The 17,502-nt window shown below is 42.6% G+C and overlaps 1 protein-coding gene across 3 annotated transcripts in view; it reads right to left on the bottom strand.

The window, feature by feature from the left end:
• alk (ALK receptor tyrosine kinase) overlaps window positions 1-17,502 on the bottom strand; it is a 644,227-nt gene that overhangs the window by 58,849 nt on the left and 567,876 nt on the right. For all 3 annotated transcript variants that reach the window (XM_074691249.1, XM_074691250.1, XM_074691251.1), the window contains exons 11-12: window positions 17,271-17,390; window positions 1,889-2,066 (exon numbers count right to left, since the gene is read on the bottom strand). In XM_074691249.1, coding sequence (XP_074547350.1) covers window positions 1,889-2,066; window positions 17,271-17,390 — 298 coding nt within the window. The remainder of the gene's footprint in view (window positions 1-1,888; window positions 2,067-17,270; window positions 17,391-17,502) is intronic.

Below are 17,502 nucleotides of genomic sequence, written 5' to 3'. Positions count from 1 at the left end.
CACATTCACCTGCACTTAATTTAAACAGACAAATGTATGAAAAAGAAGGAGGCAAAACTCATACTGGGTTTCAACAAAGGTTGTCACACGCTCTTTGTTCTCTTTATCTGTCCATTTTTACCAGTTTGTTCTCTGAAAATCTGTTATCTCAGTTCTTAAAACTCTCTGGTTCTTTCCTGTACATAGTTTCTTTGAAGAAGAACCTGATCCTGCTCCTTTTCTTTGGCTTACTTACAACCAATGTACAGCTTTGCAGCGTAGGATGTGAACATCAACTCTTTGGTCTATGGTCAGTGAGTTGCTTTGTTGGATTAGACCAGCTGACAGTGTGGCAGGTCTTTGTAAGGACTGTATTCAAATGGTCAGTCTTCTAGCAGATGGTTTTGTTTACTTCAGGACATCAAGCAAAGACACCAGTATTAAACTGTGGCAGTTTTATAACCAGTTAAAACTCCTGGTAGTAGTTTTTAAAGGCCACCAGCACAGACATAGAGGTGGGCGGATTTTGGATTCTGGAGTCAGGTGTAGAGTGAATCATACCATTAAGCTGCCATTACACCAGCCTCGGCTCCCTCCTGCAAGAATCTGATAGTGATATTTCTCTTGTTTGCTGGTGGAAGATTGATGTGTTGCGGATGCACAGAGGAGTGGATGTGGGCGTAAGGAAGAGTCTGCATTGTTGTGATAAATGTTAGTTTCACAGAGTGAGCTGATGGCTGAGAAAGAGAGGGCAGGTTGGTATTGTATACTATTTGTAAGATGAGTTCTCATGAGGCCCAGTGTATGAGCTAATTGGCCCCGCAATCTGCTGAACCCCATGAGTGAGAGATTTATAACTGTACAGGAGTGGGTGTAGTTCAAACAAAGAAAAAGGTGAAGTTTGATGTTGGTGCTCTGAGACTGAGGTGCAATGGTGTTGGATATGTTTGTATTTCTGTGCTGTAGAGTGGGACTTTCTGTTGTATCCTTTAATCTGAAGTGTGATGTGGTTTATGTAACTAAAAATGTATATTTCATTTTATTTGTTGCCTGGTGTCTCTGAAGTGGCTGCCTGTTGTGGCAGCTCTGTCTTATATGTCTATGTCTTGTAATTTTTTTTAAATCTCTTTTTCGTCATTTTTGCATTTGGGGTGGGTCAATACTTTGTATGGCTCATTTGTTGGTCATGGACACCAAACTGTTTTTGTCTTCAGTGTTTTTTTTAGTATGTTTGCTCCTGTGATCTCTGAAGATCCTACATGTATCCATGGCTGCATTGTTTACATATGAGATCAGCTGTTAGCAGCCTGTAGCATGTCATTGCTAACTGGTGCAAGGCCAGATGTTTTCCCACAAGGTGAGGACGACGCACTGATACTGAGGTGTGAGCTAAGAAGTGACGACATGGACCTGTCCTTCCATCCATCGTTATTGGGAACGCAAGATCTATCTCCAATAAGACGGACAAGCTAGCTGTGCTAACCCAGCAACAGAGGGAATACCAGAATATAATACCAACACCACATTGGAAGAGCTTCACCTGCTGTGGGCAGACAGGATCCAGGAGACAGAGACTGAACAGACTGCTGAAGAAGCTCAGTCCTGGACCCTGTGGAGGTGGAGGCTGGCTGAACTGGACAATGATGGACAAGCTGTCATGAGCAATTTTCTTATGGAGCTTTTTGCACTTTCTATACACTTTCCTACTTTGTTTTCTTGATTGCTGCCATAACCCCTCCTGAATTCTCTCTCAGGGAAAATAAAGTATTTTCTGTTTTATTCTATTTTCATTGCTCTGCACACCTAAGGGCCAAACCAAGGAAAAAAAGAAACTACTCCACAACAATAAATTCTGTGTTAATCTGCATCATTTCAATCAAAACAGTGTAATTCCATATGGTGGACTTACCTGTAGGTGCCAGTTTCTGGAACTCGCCACTTTTGGATGCCTTTGAAAGGCCCGCTGGTGCCCAGTGTCACATTGACGTTAGTGTTCCTGTAGGAGTTGAGGCACTGAGTGGGAGTTGGGCCTTCAGGTCCCGCAGCCCCACAGGTATGAAAAATCCATTTTTTGGCAGCTCTGGCGGCTATAGAGCAAAAGAAAAAAAAAAAAACATGTATCACTTTGCAGAGCACACGGCTGCTGACGTGCATGTTCTGTTTTCTGCTACACATGCACACCAGCACATATAAAATCCCCATGATGCCGCTCAGAGGCTGTTGTTTTATTCCACCGTTGCTTAGCCTACTTCCACACTTTCATGCTTTTACTGCGGGTGAAAAAAAAATCTCTAACCCCAATTTTAATAAACTTCTAATACACTGGCGCTTCCTCTCAAAATCTCATACTAGATGAGTTTTTTTGTGAGATTTTCCTTTTTCAGAAACATCCCTAAAGCTAAAAAGAAAGTGTTTTACTCCTCTGACATCATCTCTAAATTGGCTTTTAAACTCTGAAACTCAAAAACTGTGTGTCTGTTTGTGCCAGAGGCAGCCAATTTTTTAGGGCAAAAAGGTTTACATCTTTGGCACAAGTATCAAGGTCTCAATGACATAATTCTTACAGATTAAGAGCTCTGGAATAACACAACCACACTCAAAACAACCTTTTTGTCATTTAGTGATATGGTCTGTGACTCAGTGGTAGAATTAGTCATCTCTTCTTGATGGTTGGCAGTCTGATCCCAGCCCTGCAGCCAAATGTTGAAGTGTCCTTGGGAAAGACTCTGAACCTCAAATAGCTCCGGGTCATTAGCAGAGCCAGACTCTTCTGATCAGGGTGGCCAAACTGGGGCACCGGCTTTTAGTGGGCATAGCCAGGCGCTGCACACATTAACCAAACCAATTACAAAACCTTCTCGCCCAGCTAATGGCAAAGGAGTGTAGACATTTCTACCAACTAAATTGAACTCTTAAGGGCTCAGACTGAAGGTGTTTGTTCATGGTCACAATTTAAAGTATAAACAAGAAAAATATCCCACATAGAAATTCAAAGAAGCCCCTAGAAACCTGTTGAAACATGAGGCCTGTCAACTCAACTTAAAAAAAATTTAAGCAAATATAAAACAACTGGAGTTGACCAAAGTGCTGAACAGATTGAAGCCAGCACAAATGACAAAAATGACCCAAAAGGGAAAAGATACAGTTCTTAGTAATGCACAAAAACAGTGCAGATATAAGGGAAGAGGTGTGTCTTTAGAGAAGATTTAAAAACCTCAACTGATCCCACAGAGCAGATGTTTCAGGGCAGGTTGCTCAAGGAGCAGCTGTCAGAAATGCTCTGTCACCTTCAGTTTTATACCTGGTTTTCGGGGTGACCAGTAACATCTAACTGGACAATCTCAGTGTCCTGGCAGGGGCAAGGTGATGATGGAGAAGCTTGGTCAGGTATTGAGGAGCTAGTCCATTAAAAGCTTTAAATACAAACTAAAAACTTTTGAAATCTACTCTAAAAGAAACCAGATCCAGTGCAGCCACTCTTGGTCAGGGGGTATGTGGTCCTGCTCGGGTTTACCAGTGAGGAGACGGACAGTTTCATTTTGTATCAGCTGCGTGGTCCCATCTAAAATACAATGAGTTACAGTAATCCAGTCTCATGTTAATAAAATCATGGATTACAGTTTCAAGGTCTGTGAATGGCAGGTAGCCCTTCACTTTTAATAAATGATAAAAGCTGTTTTTAACAAATAAGCTAACCTGGTGATCAATTTTCAGCCAGTTATCAAATATCACACCAACATTCTTTACAGATGCCTGGATGTTTGGTGTAAGGGGGCTCAGAAAACCAGCTGGAAAATCTGATACACCACATTTTTTCATTCAAGTGCTAAAAGTTAACGACCATCCAGGACTCAACATCATTCAGGAAGTCAAGCAAAAATCTTACAGAATCCTTGGATTTTGAGGTTAAAGGCAGGTAGATCTGAGCATCATCGGCATAACAGTGAGGGGAAATATTGTTCATTCATTCATTCATTCATTCATTCATTTTCTGAACCACTTATCCTGTTCAGGGTTGCAGGTGGCTGGAACCTATCCCGGCTGTCATTGGACGAGACGCAGGGTACACCCTGGACTGGTCGCCAGCCAATCACAGGGCTGACACAGAGACAGACAACCATTCCCTCACACATTCACACCTACAGACAATTTAGAGTGTTCAATCAACCTGATGAGCATGTTTTTGGGAAGAAGCTGGAGTAACCGAGTGCACAGGGAGAACATGCAAACTCCACACCGTGCAGCCCAACTAATATTATATTTCTTGAAAATTGACCCTTATGGCATCATATAGAGGAAGAAAAGAATCGGCCCGAGGATGGAGCCTTGGGGGACTCCAGAGGTCAGAGGTGCTGAGGATAAGGTGAAATCAACAAGCTGCATAGAGAAACTCTGATTAGAGAGGAAAGACCCAAATAGCTGATTTCAATATATGAGACAAATTTCCAGTCATTGCTGGTTCATCATGGTGAGTATGGCCGTTGGCCGTCCCTATGCTGAGTGATGTATTGAATGTGGTCTGAAAAGAGCTTCGAGTGATTGGAAAGACCAGGGAAGCTCTAATTTAGCACAACTTCAGTTAGCATCGCTGAGTTTGATCCTGTTTGTAAATGATCATTATTGCAGTTGTTAATGTTAATAAAACTGAACAAATCAGTTAGTTATCCTGCTGTGGCTAATATTACACTCACTCTTACAGTTATCGTTGATGTTGGGATGAAGATAAATTATGAGAGAGATCTGTTTGATCAGTCACTCATTGCTGTAATCCATCTGTTTCTTTCTTTCTGCAAACCCACAGTGGGAACAGAGAGCTGTATAAAATAACACCTTTTAGTAAAGTGTCTTTTAATTACATTGTTATAAGGCAGCACTAATATAATTAACAACACATTTAATACCCAACTTTTAAAGGTCAAAGAAAAATTTAAAAATCAGTATGCAGTATCCGTTTGTTGTATCTTTTTGTCTCACGGTCGGCCCTCTTCAACATTCCCAGCACTCCGTTTTCACCACCAATATGCAGATGAAGAGAGATTCACTCTGTTAGGAAGGCAGACTGGAAGCTCTACTTTTATGAGCTGCAAACCATCATGTTATCCTCACTGCAGCGGGGGCGTAGCAGCAGGATCACAGGTGACAAACATTTCTCCTCTTTTCCCGTGTAATCCCATGTGTCAGTGCTAATTGGAGTTCTTTTCACTGTAATTAGCACAAGATTATTCTTGTCAGATGGACGTGGACAGACTTAACTCTGCAGCACTAAATCCTGATTCAAGGCTGGCAAACACAGAGCAGTGGGGAAGACACCGGGGAGTGAAGAACCTCTCTCTGACTCTCTTCTTTCTCCCTCTGCTTGGCTCTGAACTACTTATCATTCATTTCAGAGCCGGGCTGTAAATCTGACGCCAGCTAAAGTCAAAGTCATTCAGGAAACCGAGCAGCTCACATGACTCTTTGTTTGCTTCTCAGTGAGATCGTTCCTGTTTGAAATCAAACTCAAAGATAATTTTTCAGCTTGTGCACAAACAGACGTGGTGGTAAGCTAATAAAATGGAGGCAGGATAAAAAGGAAAGAGTAGATGGCAAAGAAATGTTTGAGGAGTGCGACTCTCAGATATGACGCTCAACAGAGCAACACCAGCTGCCTGCTGCGTAGAGCCTATTACAGCTGAAGCCACAGATCCAGATCCCAGTATTACAGGATGTCTCACCAAAATCCACTCTCTGTATGAAGAAAATAACTGCTGCAAGCTGGTTTAGTCAACAGAATAAGAATCAGCTGCATTTTCTTATTAGTCCTCTGCAGTTAGGGAGAGACGTAGAAATATGTTGAAATATGTTAATAGGTTTAAATATCATCACACACTTTATTTTTCTCACATCACTGTGAACAGTACAGGGGGATTTTGTTAATAAGACTTATTTATAAGATGGTCTGAGTTGACCCTCCAATGTTTACTGTTCAAGGTTTTCACCCAAAGGCGCCTCCTTTCCAAAACAAACAAAACACGGAGATTAAAATCCAGAAAAATCACACTGCCTGAAGAAGGTTTACATTGAAAATACACACCCAATCCAAATTTAAGAAGATACTGCGCAAATTTACATTTTGCACTGTTTGGGTCTTAAAAAGGTTCAAAGCAGAGTTTCAGAATGCAAAAAGAAGAAATGACAGAGAGACTAAACAATACAAAAAAAGAGTAAGAAGTTAAAAGTTTAAGACCACAGCCTTTAAAAGACCAAGTCTGAACAAAAATGTGGACTTAATGTCATTTTCTGTCAGGTATTCTCTCTGTCATGACCTCCTGATGTCAAAGGCTAAAAAGCTTTCTCTCTGTGAAAGTGGTCGGATAGTTGACCTACATCAGCAAGGGCTCTCACAACACGCCATCTCTGCTGAGGTTGGACGCAGTAAGACACACTTTTTGGAGTTCAACAAAGATCCTGAGGGTTATGGAGCAGAAAGTCCAGAGGTAGACCCAAAAACATTTCACCAGCCTTGAGCTGGAGGATCTATTTGTCTGTCCCTCAAGACCCAGGACCAATACTGGACCCAAACTGAGGTCGTTACTGGAGCCAACTGCAGCCCAACAACCATCAGACGCCATCTGAGAGAGAAGAGCTATAAGAACAAAACACGTCTTCAAAGACCTCGTCTCCTTCAACGCCACAAACTCACTGTTTGGACTTTTTCAGAGAGCAGCAAACATGGGACACTGAAAGGTGAAGAAAGTTTGATTCTCTGAGGAGAAAAAACTGAACCTTGACGTCCTGATGGCTTCAACGTTACTGACATGACCAGGAGATCCCACTGGAGATGTTTTCACGGCGGCACAGTGGAGGGGGCGCCATCATGATCTGGGGCTTTTTCCTTCAATGGACCAATGGAGCTTCAGGTTGGTCAGGGGCGTCAAACGGCGGCTGGCTCTGTGGAGATGTTGCAGGGGGCCTCCTTCATGACTGAGGGCCCTGGTCTGTGTGGGAATGACTGGGTTTTTCAACAGGACAACGCTGCAGGTCACAATGGGCGCCTGACAAAGGACTTCTTCCAGAGGAATCAGCTCACTCTTTGGACCATCCTGATGTTCCCCTGATCTAAATCACTCTGACAACATTTGGGGATGGATGGAGAGGGACGTTTACAGAAATGGACATCAGGTCCAGACAGTGGATGATCCTCCATGAAGACATCTTCACCACTTGGAGCTACGTTCACACAGGCTCCTGGAAACACTCACACCAACAAGAACAGTGGCACTCCTCACTACCGAGGCCTTTTCAAACTTTTATTTTTTTTAATTTATTTATTTATTTTTTTGTCTCACGCTCATTTCCCCTTTTTGAAATTGAAACTCTACTTCAAGCCTTTTTGAGTTATAACAGTGCAAAATATAAATTCTTGCATTTTTTTAACTGGTATTTATATTATTATCAGGTGAGTGCAGTATTCTGTTATGTTGAATTAATACCAACACTTTTTTTCACAAAGTGTTGTTATCCTGTAGTTTGTGTCAAATCATAGTGGGCTGGTAGTTAAAAACTTAGTATGGTACAGCAAAGCCCCACCTTATTTTGTGCAATATGTCGAATATTTTTCACCAGCCGCCACTGTTATATAGGTGTTGGGTGTGACACAATACACAAAAAAAGTACCAGAACAATCATTGAACAGCAGAATCCAATTTGACAAGATTCTGAGTCAGCACAGACAATCAGAGAAAGTGTGCCTTCCAGTTTCACATCAGCTTCTTCTGCTACTGAATTCCCAAATGATGAAAATATCGCTGCTGTGACTCTCACTGAACTGCATGACAAGCTTCATATTTGCCAGTCTGAATCCGATGATTGTTCGGTGCCAGGTCACCCAGTAAGACGTCCAACATCAGCGCTTCATTCCCGGCTTCACTCTGCCTACAAACATCTATTTTGAGTTTGGTAAAGTGTTGCCAGCAGAGTCAATTTACGACAGGGCGAAGCTTTCAGGAACACTTTGAAACACCTGCTATGGTAAGAAAACAATTTGGAGTTAAGCCTGGTCTTAGCAAACGCTCTCCTACTGTAAAACGAAATACTGTTGTGAGACTTCTGCCTGGCTTCCATCCAGCAGGAGTAAATTGATCCCTAAAGTCTGTATTTTCAACCCCCAACAAGGTAAAAAAAAAGAGTTAAGACTGTTGAAAGTAAATCCATCACTGGAGCAGAAAAGCCTATAAAGCCAAACAGAGCTCTGGTTGTAAATCTTCCCGTACTTAACGGGTTACTCTGAGATGGCAATCAGTTCAAACAGTGGGAGGAATGAAAGCAGAATGTGGAGAATGTGTTTTTATCTTTATTTCATTTTCTGAGCTCCTGTTTGAATATCAGCTCTGATACGTAACGTGTAACGTGTAACATGACGTGTAACGTGTTAATGATTCTCCAGTCCATTTATCCTGTCCACTCTCCATGGGGCGTGGTTTCACACTTAACAGATCGATCCTGTTCGTCTATCATGATGAGTGGGTTGCTCTGCACACATACAAACATGGCCCCACACTCACACACACTCCCACACACACGCCACCCATCTGGCCTAATGAGCCACTCTGTGATAGGCACTTGGCTGTGCAAACAAAAACAAGATGTGCTCTCACAGATGATAGTCTGCTCTAATAATTGGTGTGCTCCCTCATCAGCCCTCTGACCTGCACGCTCACACATGCTTACACACACACACTCACACACACACTGAGTAACTTTAACTCTTCTTGACTTTAACATGAATCTCCTTTTCTATCAACTCTACCACAGGTGGAACACCATCGTCACAACAAAGAGCCGCCCCTGTCAGAGAAAAGGGGCTTTGCAGTTCACCTTGATCAGTGTGAATCATTTCAAACACATCCAAAACAAAAGTGTGAAAGAAAGAAAACAAAAGAATCTGAGAGGGAGAGAGACACAAAGACAGTTTGGAGAAAAGCCTCTGATTGGATTGTTACACTGACAGTCTGTTCCTCACCTGCGCATAATTACAACAGACTACAAACATCTCTGTCTATGTAAACAACAAAGACAAATAAACAAGATGCCAGAGCCAAGGCAGGTTTCTGGAAAGTTTTGAATGAAGTATTGTGACTCAAACCACAATTTCAAAAAGTTCCAGAGAATTCATTTTCTGATTCCGATGTTTTTCTTTTCACTTTGTTTTAGCTTTGCCTCCATTAGCTTAGCTTCTGATCAGCCTGATAAACAATGGTACCTTGATTTATGAGTGTCCCAACTAACAAGCTTTTCAAGATTTCTTGGATGATTCTTTGCTTTGAGTTGAGAGCTAAAATTCAAGGTCCAAGCCAGCTCCAGATACCCCCACTGCTGGCCACAGTGACACTGCAACACCTGTCCAGCATCCTGTGACATCTGGTTTCGTACAACCTTTACTTCCTGTATTGAATTAGCCCAGCACTTGAACTGCTATCTTAAATCAACAATAGCAGACGTTTGTCCTCCCTTCTGTTTGTCTTGTCTCGTCCTGCCTGTCATTATTTCCCCTTCTTTCACACTGTGGTGTGGCACTGCCCTCCCCTTCAGCTCACATCAGGGGTTAAATAAAGTTTAGAATGATGGAGTAGCCTACAGGGAGGGCTGGTGATGGTCACTATAGCAGTTAATCATATCCACATCTCTCTGACTGCTAGAAAAAAAATGCATTGGTCTTTTCAACGCTGTCACATAACACAGTGCTCAGCAGAAAAGATAATGCAGACAAGGGGAAGGAAAAAAAAAAAAAAAAAAAAGGATCCTGTGACATCAATGGGTTAAGTGGGTAGAGTTTGAGGCTCATCCCAGGACAGCAGCAAACAACTCAGATGGGGAAGATCCTCGGCTCAGTCGGGAATGCACACACTGACTAGCTCACAACTTGACTGAGTCTCTCAAGATAATATGTTTCAGTCAGGGCCACTTTGTCAGAATAATCTTTATTAACTTGCACAGTTTTATTTGGAGGTATGGTTCTGTTCTGGGACTCCCTGCTCTTCCACGCCCTTATGTGAAAAGCCTGAGGCAGGACGAGCACACCTTCCTGCCCATCACGAGCCATCGTGAACAGCATAAGCAGGGAGCGCAGCAGCAAAAATAAAAACCCAGACAGAGCAGAGCAATCGGCATGGATACATTAGCCACGTCTACATGGAGCCAAATATTCCGAATAGAATCGGATTAGAAGCCCAAACGGAATGACAATGCTCCATATAAACACCTTATTCAGAATAAACAGGCCGAATCCGAATGGAATTTCACTCTGATGCACGTGGGTAGAATTTTCCTTTTCCCATTCCGGTTTAAAGCAAAATCCTGTCATGTAAACGGTGAATCGGAAAGTTGTCAGGCTGGGTTCTGTCTGCGCACGCTCTGTCCTGACGTAAACAAGCAGTGACGTAGGACGTTTACTCACATGGAAACATGGCGTCTTCCAAACAGAGCACACAGCACTAGTCCGCGTCGGAAAGTTTGTTTTTAATACAAACTCTCAAAGAACCAGACATTGTCGCACGCTTAGACGGTAGGAAAAGAAGAAATACTGAACTATTTAAAAAAGTCCATGAAAAATATGGCACATGTAAACACCAGATCAGAATAGATCACTTAACATGTAAACAGTTGGCCTGAGAGCTTCAATCGGAATGATTATAATCCGAATGAGAAAAAAGTCTGCATGTAAATATTGACAGGAGGAGCTGAGGTGGAGGTGGGTTGCAAAATGTCAGCAGAGGAAGCAGAAAGGAGGCTGGGCTAGAGCTGTTTAAATAGCCTGCTCTGTATGAAATTTTCCAATAGGAGGTGGACACGGGAGTCAGCCGAGCAATCAGCTGATCCGAAACCGATGATGACAGCTAAGCTGTTAGAGCTTGACGTCGTAGCCTGCTTGAACTAATATATGATATATGACAAAGCAAAAACAGAGAGATGTACCACCTAGCGGTACCATTCACACATTTAAACCAAGTGGTTTGCTCACAGAGGAATCATCACTGCTGTTCTCACATTTCTGCTTTCAGTTATCCTGCAAAAGTTTCAGACTTAACTCAAAAAAACACCCAGAAAAAGTTGTAACTGGGCGTGCTGCAGCACTATTTAATGACACTTGCCCAATTAATTTAGAAACACCTGAAAGGGAGTATGAAACAGAGCTCATTGGACATGTTTTTATGGAAAGCAGCTGCAGATGAAAGTGAGGTAAGTGTGGAGAAAAGGGCAAAAAACAGCAAATAAGATTAAGTTATTCAGTTCAGCTCTGATCTTCCACCAGCGTCATCATCTTTAAGTCGTCTGATCTCCAAGATTAATACTGAGTTCATGGCAGTACGTTCTATTGTATTGTGGTGTAATACAATATTTATTATTAATTCAAAAAATTTTCTGATTTAAAAACATGTAGCCCAAAAAATGATGTTTTTTGGGGGGTCTGGAGCAGATGAATAGGATTTCAATTCATTTCAATGGGGGGAACTGATTTGACGAAACAGTAATTTAAATTTCAAGCTCCGTCACAGAATGATTTAAACTCCTAAGTCAAGGCATCACTGTACTGTTCATTAAATGGAACTTATCCTCAAATAAGACCAAACAATCAGACAGCAGAGCACCGTGTTTGTCAGTCTAATGCCTACAAATGAACATATCTTTGATGTGTTCAGATACCAGTAACAAAGATGAAATAATAGCAACTATAATAACTTTTTAAAGTTGGAAAAAAGTACATCTTGAAGTTGTTTAAACCCACTCTCAGGTGTCCTGCTGCCGTGCCAGCACTGAGGGTAGTAACAGAGATGTTACAGAGGTGAGCAGGGATCACTGTGAGCTGGTGGAGCAGGCAGAGGTGCGTGTGTGTGTGAGCATGTCCTGCTCCTGCTGTCTGTGTAGCTCCTGTAACACTTTAATGCAATGTGAAATCACACACTAGAACATCAATACTGTGCTGCTGTGGGAGATCTGAGAAAGTGAGAAGACATGACGTCGAAAACACTTGTGAAAAAAGGGGCTGACACGTCTCAGCTCTGGGAAGGACGGAAACCGACAAGAGCAGAACAAATGAAGAGGAAGAATAGATACCCTGAAGAGAAAATCAAAGACAATACCGTCTGATTATCAGGATGTGATTTAGTGTCAGTTTGAAATGATTCACAAGCTCTCGAGTCGTCTCAACAACAGTCTGTCTCGGAGTTGTCTGCAGCACTTTTCACTCAGACTTCTTCAGACGGGTGTTAAAAGTCAGAGCAAAGACATCTGCTGACTTGTTTTTTTGCATGCTTGGAGCATATTTCTGATTAATAATACTTCTGCCTAATTTCACATTTGCCTCATTATGCACTCCAAAACGTGCTTATGAAAACTTTGCATGAACTTTTCATTCTGTGGCGTCTCCTCCTTATCCAGTGACAGTTGTCCTCCTTGGGCCAACCATTAGAAAGATGGATCAAGGCTGGCAAGCTACGAACGGATCTGCATGTTAAGTGTGAAGCTTATAGAGCACAAGAGCCCAATTAATTAGGAAAGCCTGTTTAGCGTGGCACTGCTCGTTATCAGTCTCATATCTGTCTTGGTGACTAATGTTTCCACTCTAAAACCCAAAGTAGCAACAAATAGCTAGCTGTTTGCCGCAGGCCGGTGTTTGTGAATGAGTAAAGAATGAAGCACAGACTCATATTTCCATCCTGCTGCTAATTAGCTTGCGCGTAATGGCCAAAACTCAGGCACCAACATCTGCTGTCAGTTATTTTCAAGAGCCAATCGCGTTGCTTCAATCAGCCTCCCTTCTGCCTTTGATTTCGTGCCAGTTTTCATCTCAACAGAACTTTCTGTTGTTGTCTGTTGTTGTTGTCGGAGCAGAAGTAGAACACCTTGATATGAAAATGTGCTGTCTGTTCAAAGATGCTAATGCTCCGACATCCTGCCACACTCCTGCAGAGAAGGTGTACATAAGATATTTTGTTGCATCCTGACAGTGTACTGGGAAACGTTTTTATTGTCTGAAAAGAACCTGAAAACAACAACGGTGGTAAGAAACACACACACAAACACACACAACCTTCCTCCTACAGTAAATGGCCAGAGAGGGAAAGGAGTTGGGATCTCATTTTGAGCCCGGCGATGCGATGCTTTCCCATCAGGAGAGGTAATCACAGACAGAAAAGGAAGCACGCTCATCTAGGTTGACTTTTTCACTTCTCCCTTTAAAAAGCAAGCGATGAGTCAGCACCGAGAGGCGGCTGCCACACAGTAGGGCAGTCTTGAGAAATGAAAGTGACTGCTGCCAGAGTAGTGAATCAATGGAGACGGGGGGAAAGAGCAAGAAGAAAAAAGAGAGTATGAAGGTGAAGTCAGGGTGAAGGGAAGAATAAAAAAAGAGGAGAAGGATGAGGATGGACTCGTTGAGATCAGACAGACAGGAGCGCAGTTATGTGAGCCAAGTGACAGCCAGACTGGAAGCAAATGGAGAAACAAAGGGGGGATGTTCTCAGCCCAGATATGGAGCCACGGAGAACAGAGATGAAGGTGAGGCTGAAAGAAGAGACGCTGATGTTCGGTGAGGTTAATCATCGAGCGTGTCAGGGGAAGTGGAGAGCCGTGTTGGAATGACAGGTCTGCTGAGCTCCAACCCTCATCAGGCTTCCTGTCCAGCCCCGCAGACGTCAAAGCATCAGCTCCACAAGGGGAGGAAGGAGACGCCTGGCGAATGTTAACCGCTCCGGGCTGTCTTTGAAACGGCCGAGGTGTAACTGCAAGTTCAACTTCTTTCCTCCAAGTTAATATCTATGATAATCACAAGGGCAAGAGCGGTGTGGTCTCAAAGCCCCGTCTTCCTCTGAAGAGATTTAAGTCTGCTGGCTTTATTGTATCCATGGCGAGTATTACCTGTGTAAGCACATTCAAATCAATGTGTTCTCGCTAACCTTGCAGCTTAATCTTGTCAGCAAACTTCCTCTGTGTTGAATAGCATTTATGGAATTCAGTGTGTAATATGTTCCCTTAAATGCTCTGCTTAGACTCAGCACAGACTGAGTGTGTTTACTGACTGACCCGTGCCGTTGCTCCAGCTCAACCCATAACCCCGTAACATTATCAAATCATGTTAGCTGGCCAAACACTTGCATCGCATCTGTTATCGTCCCAGTTTGACCCCCGAGAGGAAACAACAGCTCTGTGCTCATGACTGTAGAGTGACCCACATTAGAGGCACTGAATCAGACAAGTCACTGCGCTAAACCTCCAGATATGAGCACATTAGAGCAGGACACCATGTAGACTATCTGTCCCTGTTGATTGCAGCTGAACCATGATGTTGAAGCCAGACATCAGCCCTACTTTTATTGGCAGTCAGGGGCTGTTCAGCAGAAAAATATGCTCTAATTTGTGGATGTGCAGTGCAGGGAGCCTTGTGTTTGTTGAGGCTTAAAGGAGAAGTCTGCAGATTAACAGTGTACTCCCCTAACTTTGTTAGGCTTCAACAGAAAGTACAGAAAGAAAACAAATGAGCAAAAGATAAAGAAAGAAGGATTAGTGTCAGACAAAGGCAAAAAGAGTATTTTTTTTTTATATTTCGAAACATTAGACAAAAAGTGCAAATTGCATTGAGAAGAAAAAGTTTTACTTTTGAGATTGTTATAGATTCAGAGCCATGAGAAACAAAGTAAGGGGAGCAACCTTATTCTTAACCTGTAAAAAAGACTTTCTTACAAACAAACCTCATCAAAATTTTAGGATTAGTTGAGGAAGGGAAATATTTTACATAATGCTCTGTTGGATCTTAAAAAGGTTATAAGTAGAGCTTCAAAATACAAAAAGAAGAAAGAGGGTGAGACATAAAAAAAACATGAGTAAGCGGTTTAGTGAAAACAACAATTAAAGTGAAACAGACTGCTCATCAGCTGATCAAAAGTTTAAGACCACAGCTCAAAAAAAATATGAGATCCCCTATAGAAATAGAAATCAAATTTTGAAAAAAGGACCCAGTGATGAGGAGGAGCACCACTGTTCTTGTTCTAGATGTCGGGAGGTTTGTTGTGAACGTTGCTCCAAGTGGTGAAGATGTCTTCACGGAGGATCATCCACTGTCTGGACCTGATGTCCATTTCTGTAACCGTCCCTCTCCATCCATCCCCAAAATGTTGGCAGAGTGATTTAGATCAGGGGAACATCAGGATGGTCCAAAGAGTGAGCTGATTCCTCTGGAAGAAGTCCAGAAACCCAGTCATTCCCACACAGTCCAGGGCCCTCAGTCATGAAGGAGGCCCCCTGCAACATCTCCACAGAGCCAGCCGCCGTTTGACGCCCCTGACCAACCTGAAGCTCCATTGGTCCATTGAAGGAAAAAGCCCCAGATCATGATGGCGCCCCCTCCACTGTGCCGCCGTGAAAACATCTCCAGTGGGATCTCCTGGTCATGTCAGTAACGTTGAAGCCATCAGGACGTCAAGGTTCAGTTTTTTCTCCTCAGAGAATCAAACTTTCTTCACCTTTCAGTGTCCCATGTTTGCTGCTCTCTGAAAAAGTCCAAACGGTGAGTTTGTGGCGTTGAAGGAGACGAGGTCTTTGAAGACGTGTTTTGTTCTTAAAGCTCTTCTCTCTCAGATGGCGTCTGATGGTTATTGGGCTGCAGTTGGCTCCAGTAACGACCTTAATTTGGGTCCAGGATTGTCCCTCTGTCCAATCAGATCCTCTAGCTCAGCACTGGTGAATTTTTTTTTGGGTCTACTTCTTGACTTTTTTGTTCCATAACCCTCAGGATTTTTAAAGAAATCCAAAATGGCTGTCTGACTCAGCAGTGATGGAGAGTTTTGTACAAATTTTGTCTTTTAAAGGATATGGTCTTAAACTTTTGATCAGCTGAGGAAAATTGATCGCACATTTTTTTTCTCACTACCATTTCTCTTGTTTTGCATTTTGAAACTCTACTTAAAATCTTCTTATGATCAAACGGTTGAAAATATAAATTCTTCCATATTACAACTGGTCTTTAAATTTTGATCAGGCATATATTATCAGCTGAATAACATTTTTTCAATCTTTTTTTTACTCCCTGCTCTTTACTTTTCTTACTGTATAAGGAAACAATCAGGAAACCTAGTATATGTCTCATGTAGAATCAAAGTACAAACTTAATCCAAAACTCACCATAATATCATCAGAGCAACAATCATGAATCAGATCTATATACAGACACTTGCCTTATGATGAAAGGCATTTTTCTGGACACTTTAGTATTATCTTATCAGAAAAACTGGTCGTCTCCACTCTCTTTAATCCTGTGAGTATAATTGTTTTTAAGTTCAAGTGCATCATAACGATTGGACACAGTCTTTCAGTGGGACTGAATGGAGTGAGTCTGAGTCCTCTAACCAGTTTCAAAGAGAAGGCGAGCCTCTGTACCCTACAAAATTGATTTGCTGGGCTATAACAGTATGAATGTCATAAAAGGCTTTCATGCTGTCTGGGAGAGAAAACAAGCTATAGATGGATGCAATTACAATCCTGGAGTGTGGGAACACTGCTCGGACCAATCATCTGTTTGGGCTGGAAAACTGAAAAGTCACAGAAGCTGAGAGAAAAATTACACTCATTCAGCGTTTATACAAATGCTGTGTTAAAGCGTACTCAGCAGCAAAACAGCTCAGAGAAGCAGGGGGAATGGAAGAGTCAAAAACTGTGCAAGAGTTACTCTGAGACAGGAGCAGAGGACACTTAAGGCAAAGAGACTCCAGCAAGTCCAGAGCACCTGGAGCCTTCAAGCTGCTGGTTAAAGAATTGAGCGTTGGAGCAGGTGTGATATGAAAGTAATTGTAACTTATGACTTCAGATATAGAAATTGAATCTGTGCTTGTCTTTACCCTTTTGGAGCAGGGGGGGAGGGAGTGCTAGGTGGAAAATGTCAAGTCTGTTTAAGTGGCTCCATTGACATTCTCTGGAGACAAATTGGAGGATTTAACACTTCAAAACTGCCCGTCCTGCTCCATTTGATGCCAGAGCAGATCTCTGCAGCACTCACTCACATGCTCATACACGGCTGACCAGTAGGGGGCACACTTACTTTACTGCAGCCCCTGCATCAAGTAATGCTCAGCACGTGTAGATTAATTGTGAATCATTAATGCGTGCAAGTGTGTGTGTGTGTATGTGTGTGTGTGAGGCAGAGAGAGCAGAAAAAGACAGAAAGAGAAACAGGCGCAGAGAAAATGTCAGCCTGGAGATTACATCCATCTGAGCTGCACTCTCACTCCCACTTTTCCAGAGGTAATTAAGCTCACACTTACAGTTATCAGTGACAGGGTGGTTCATCAGGGGGCTTCTAAAAGATGGCGGTGTAGTCCTGTTGGTTGGTCTAAAAGGCAGCCTGGTTGTGCTGGTCACCACCGGGGGGAACTCGCCGTTGGCTGAAAAGAAACACAGCACACTAATTTCAGAGTTTCACGATGAAATCCTGGCACTGAAACAATGAAGAAGCAGAAAAAAACATCTAGGCACAGAGGTAGCAGACCCCTCACT

Source organism: Halichoeres trimaculatus, unplaced genomic scaffold (genome assembly GCF_033239565.1).
Source record: "Halichoeres trimaculatus isolate MK-OKI-2021-1 unplaced genomic scaffold, fHalTri1.1 fHalTri1_scaffold_17, whole genome shotgun sequence".
NCBI lineage: Eukaryota > Metazoa > Chordata > Actinopteri > Labriformes > Labridae > Halichoeres > Halichoeres trimaculatus.
Note: the sequence above shows the minus strand (reverse complement) of the source record. Positions and strands in the feature narration are given on the sequence as shown.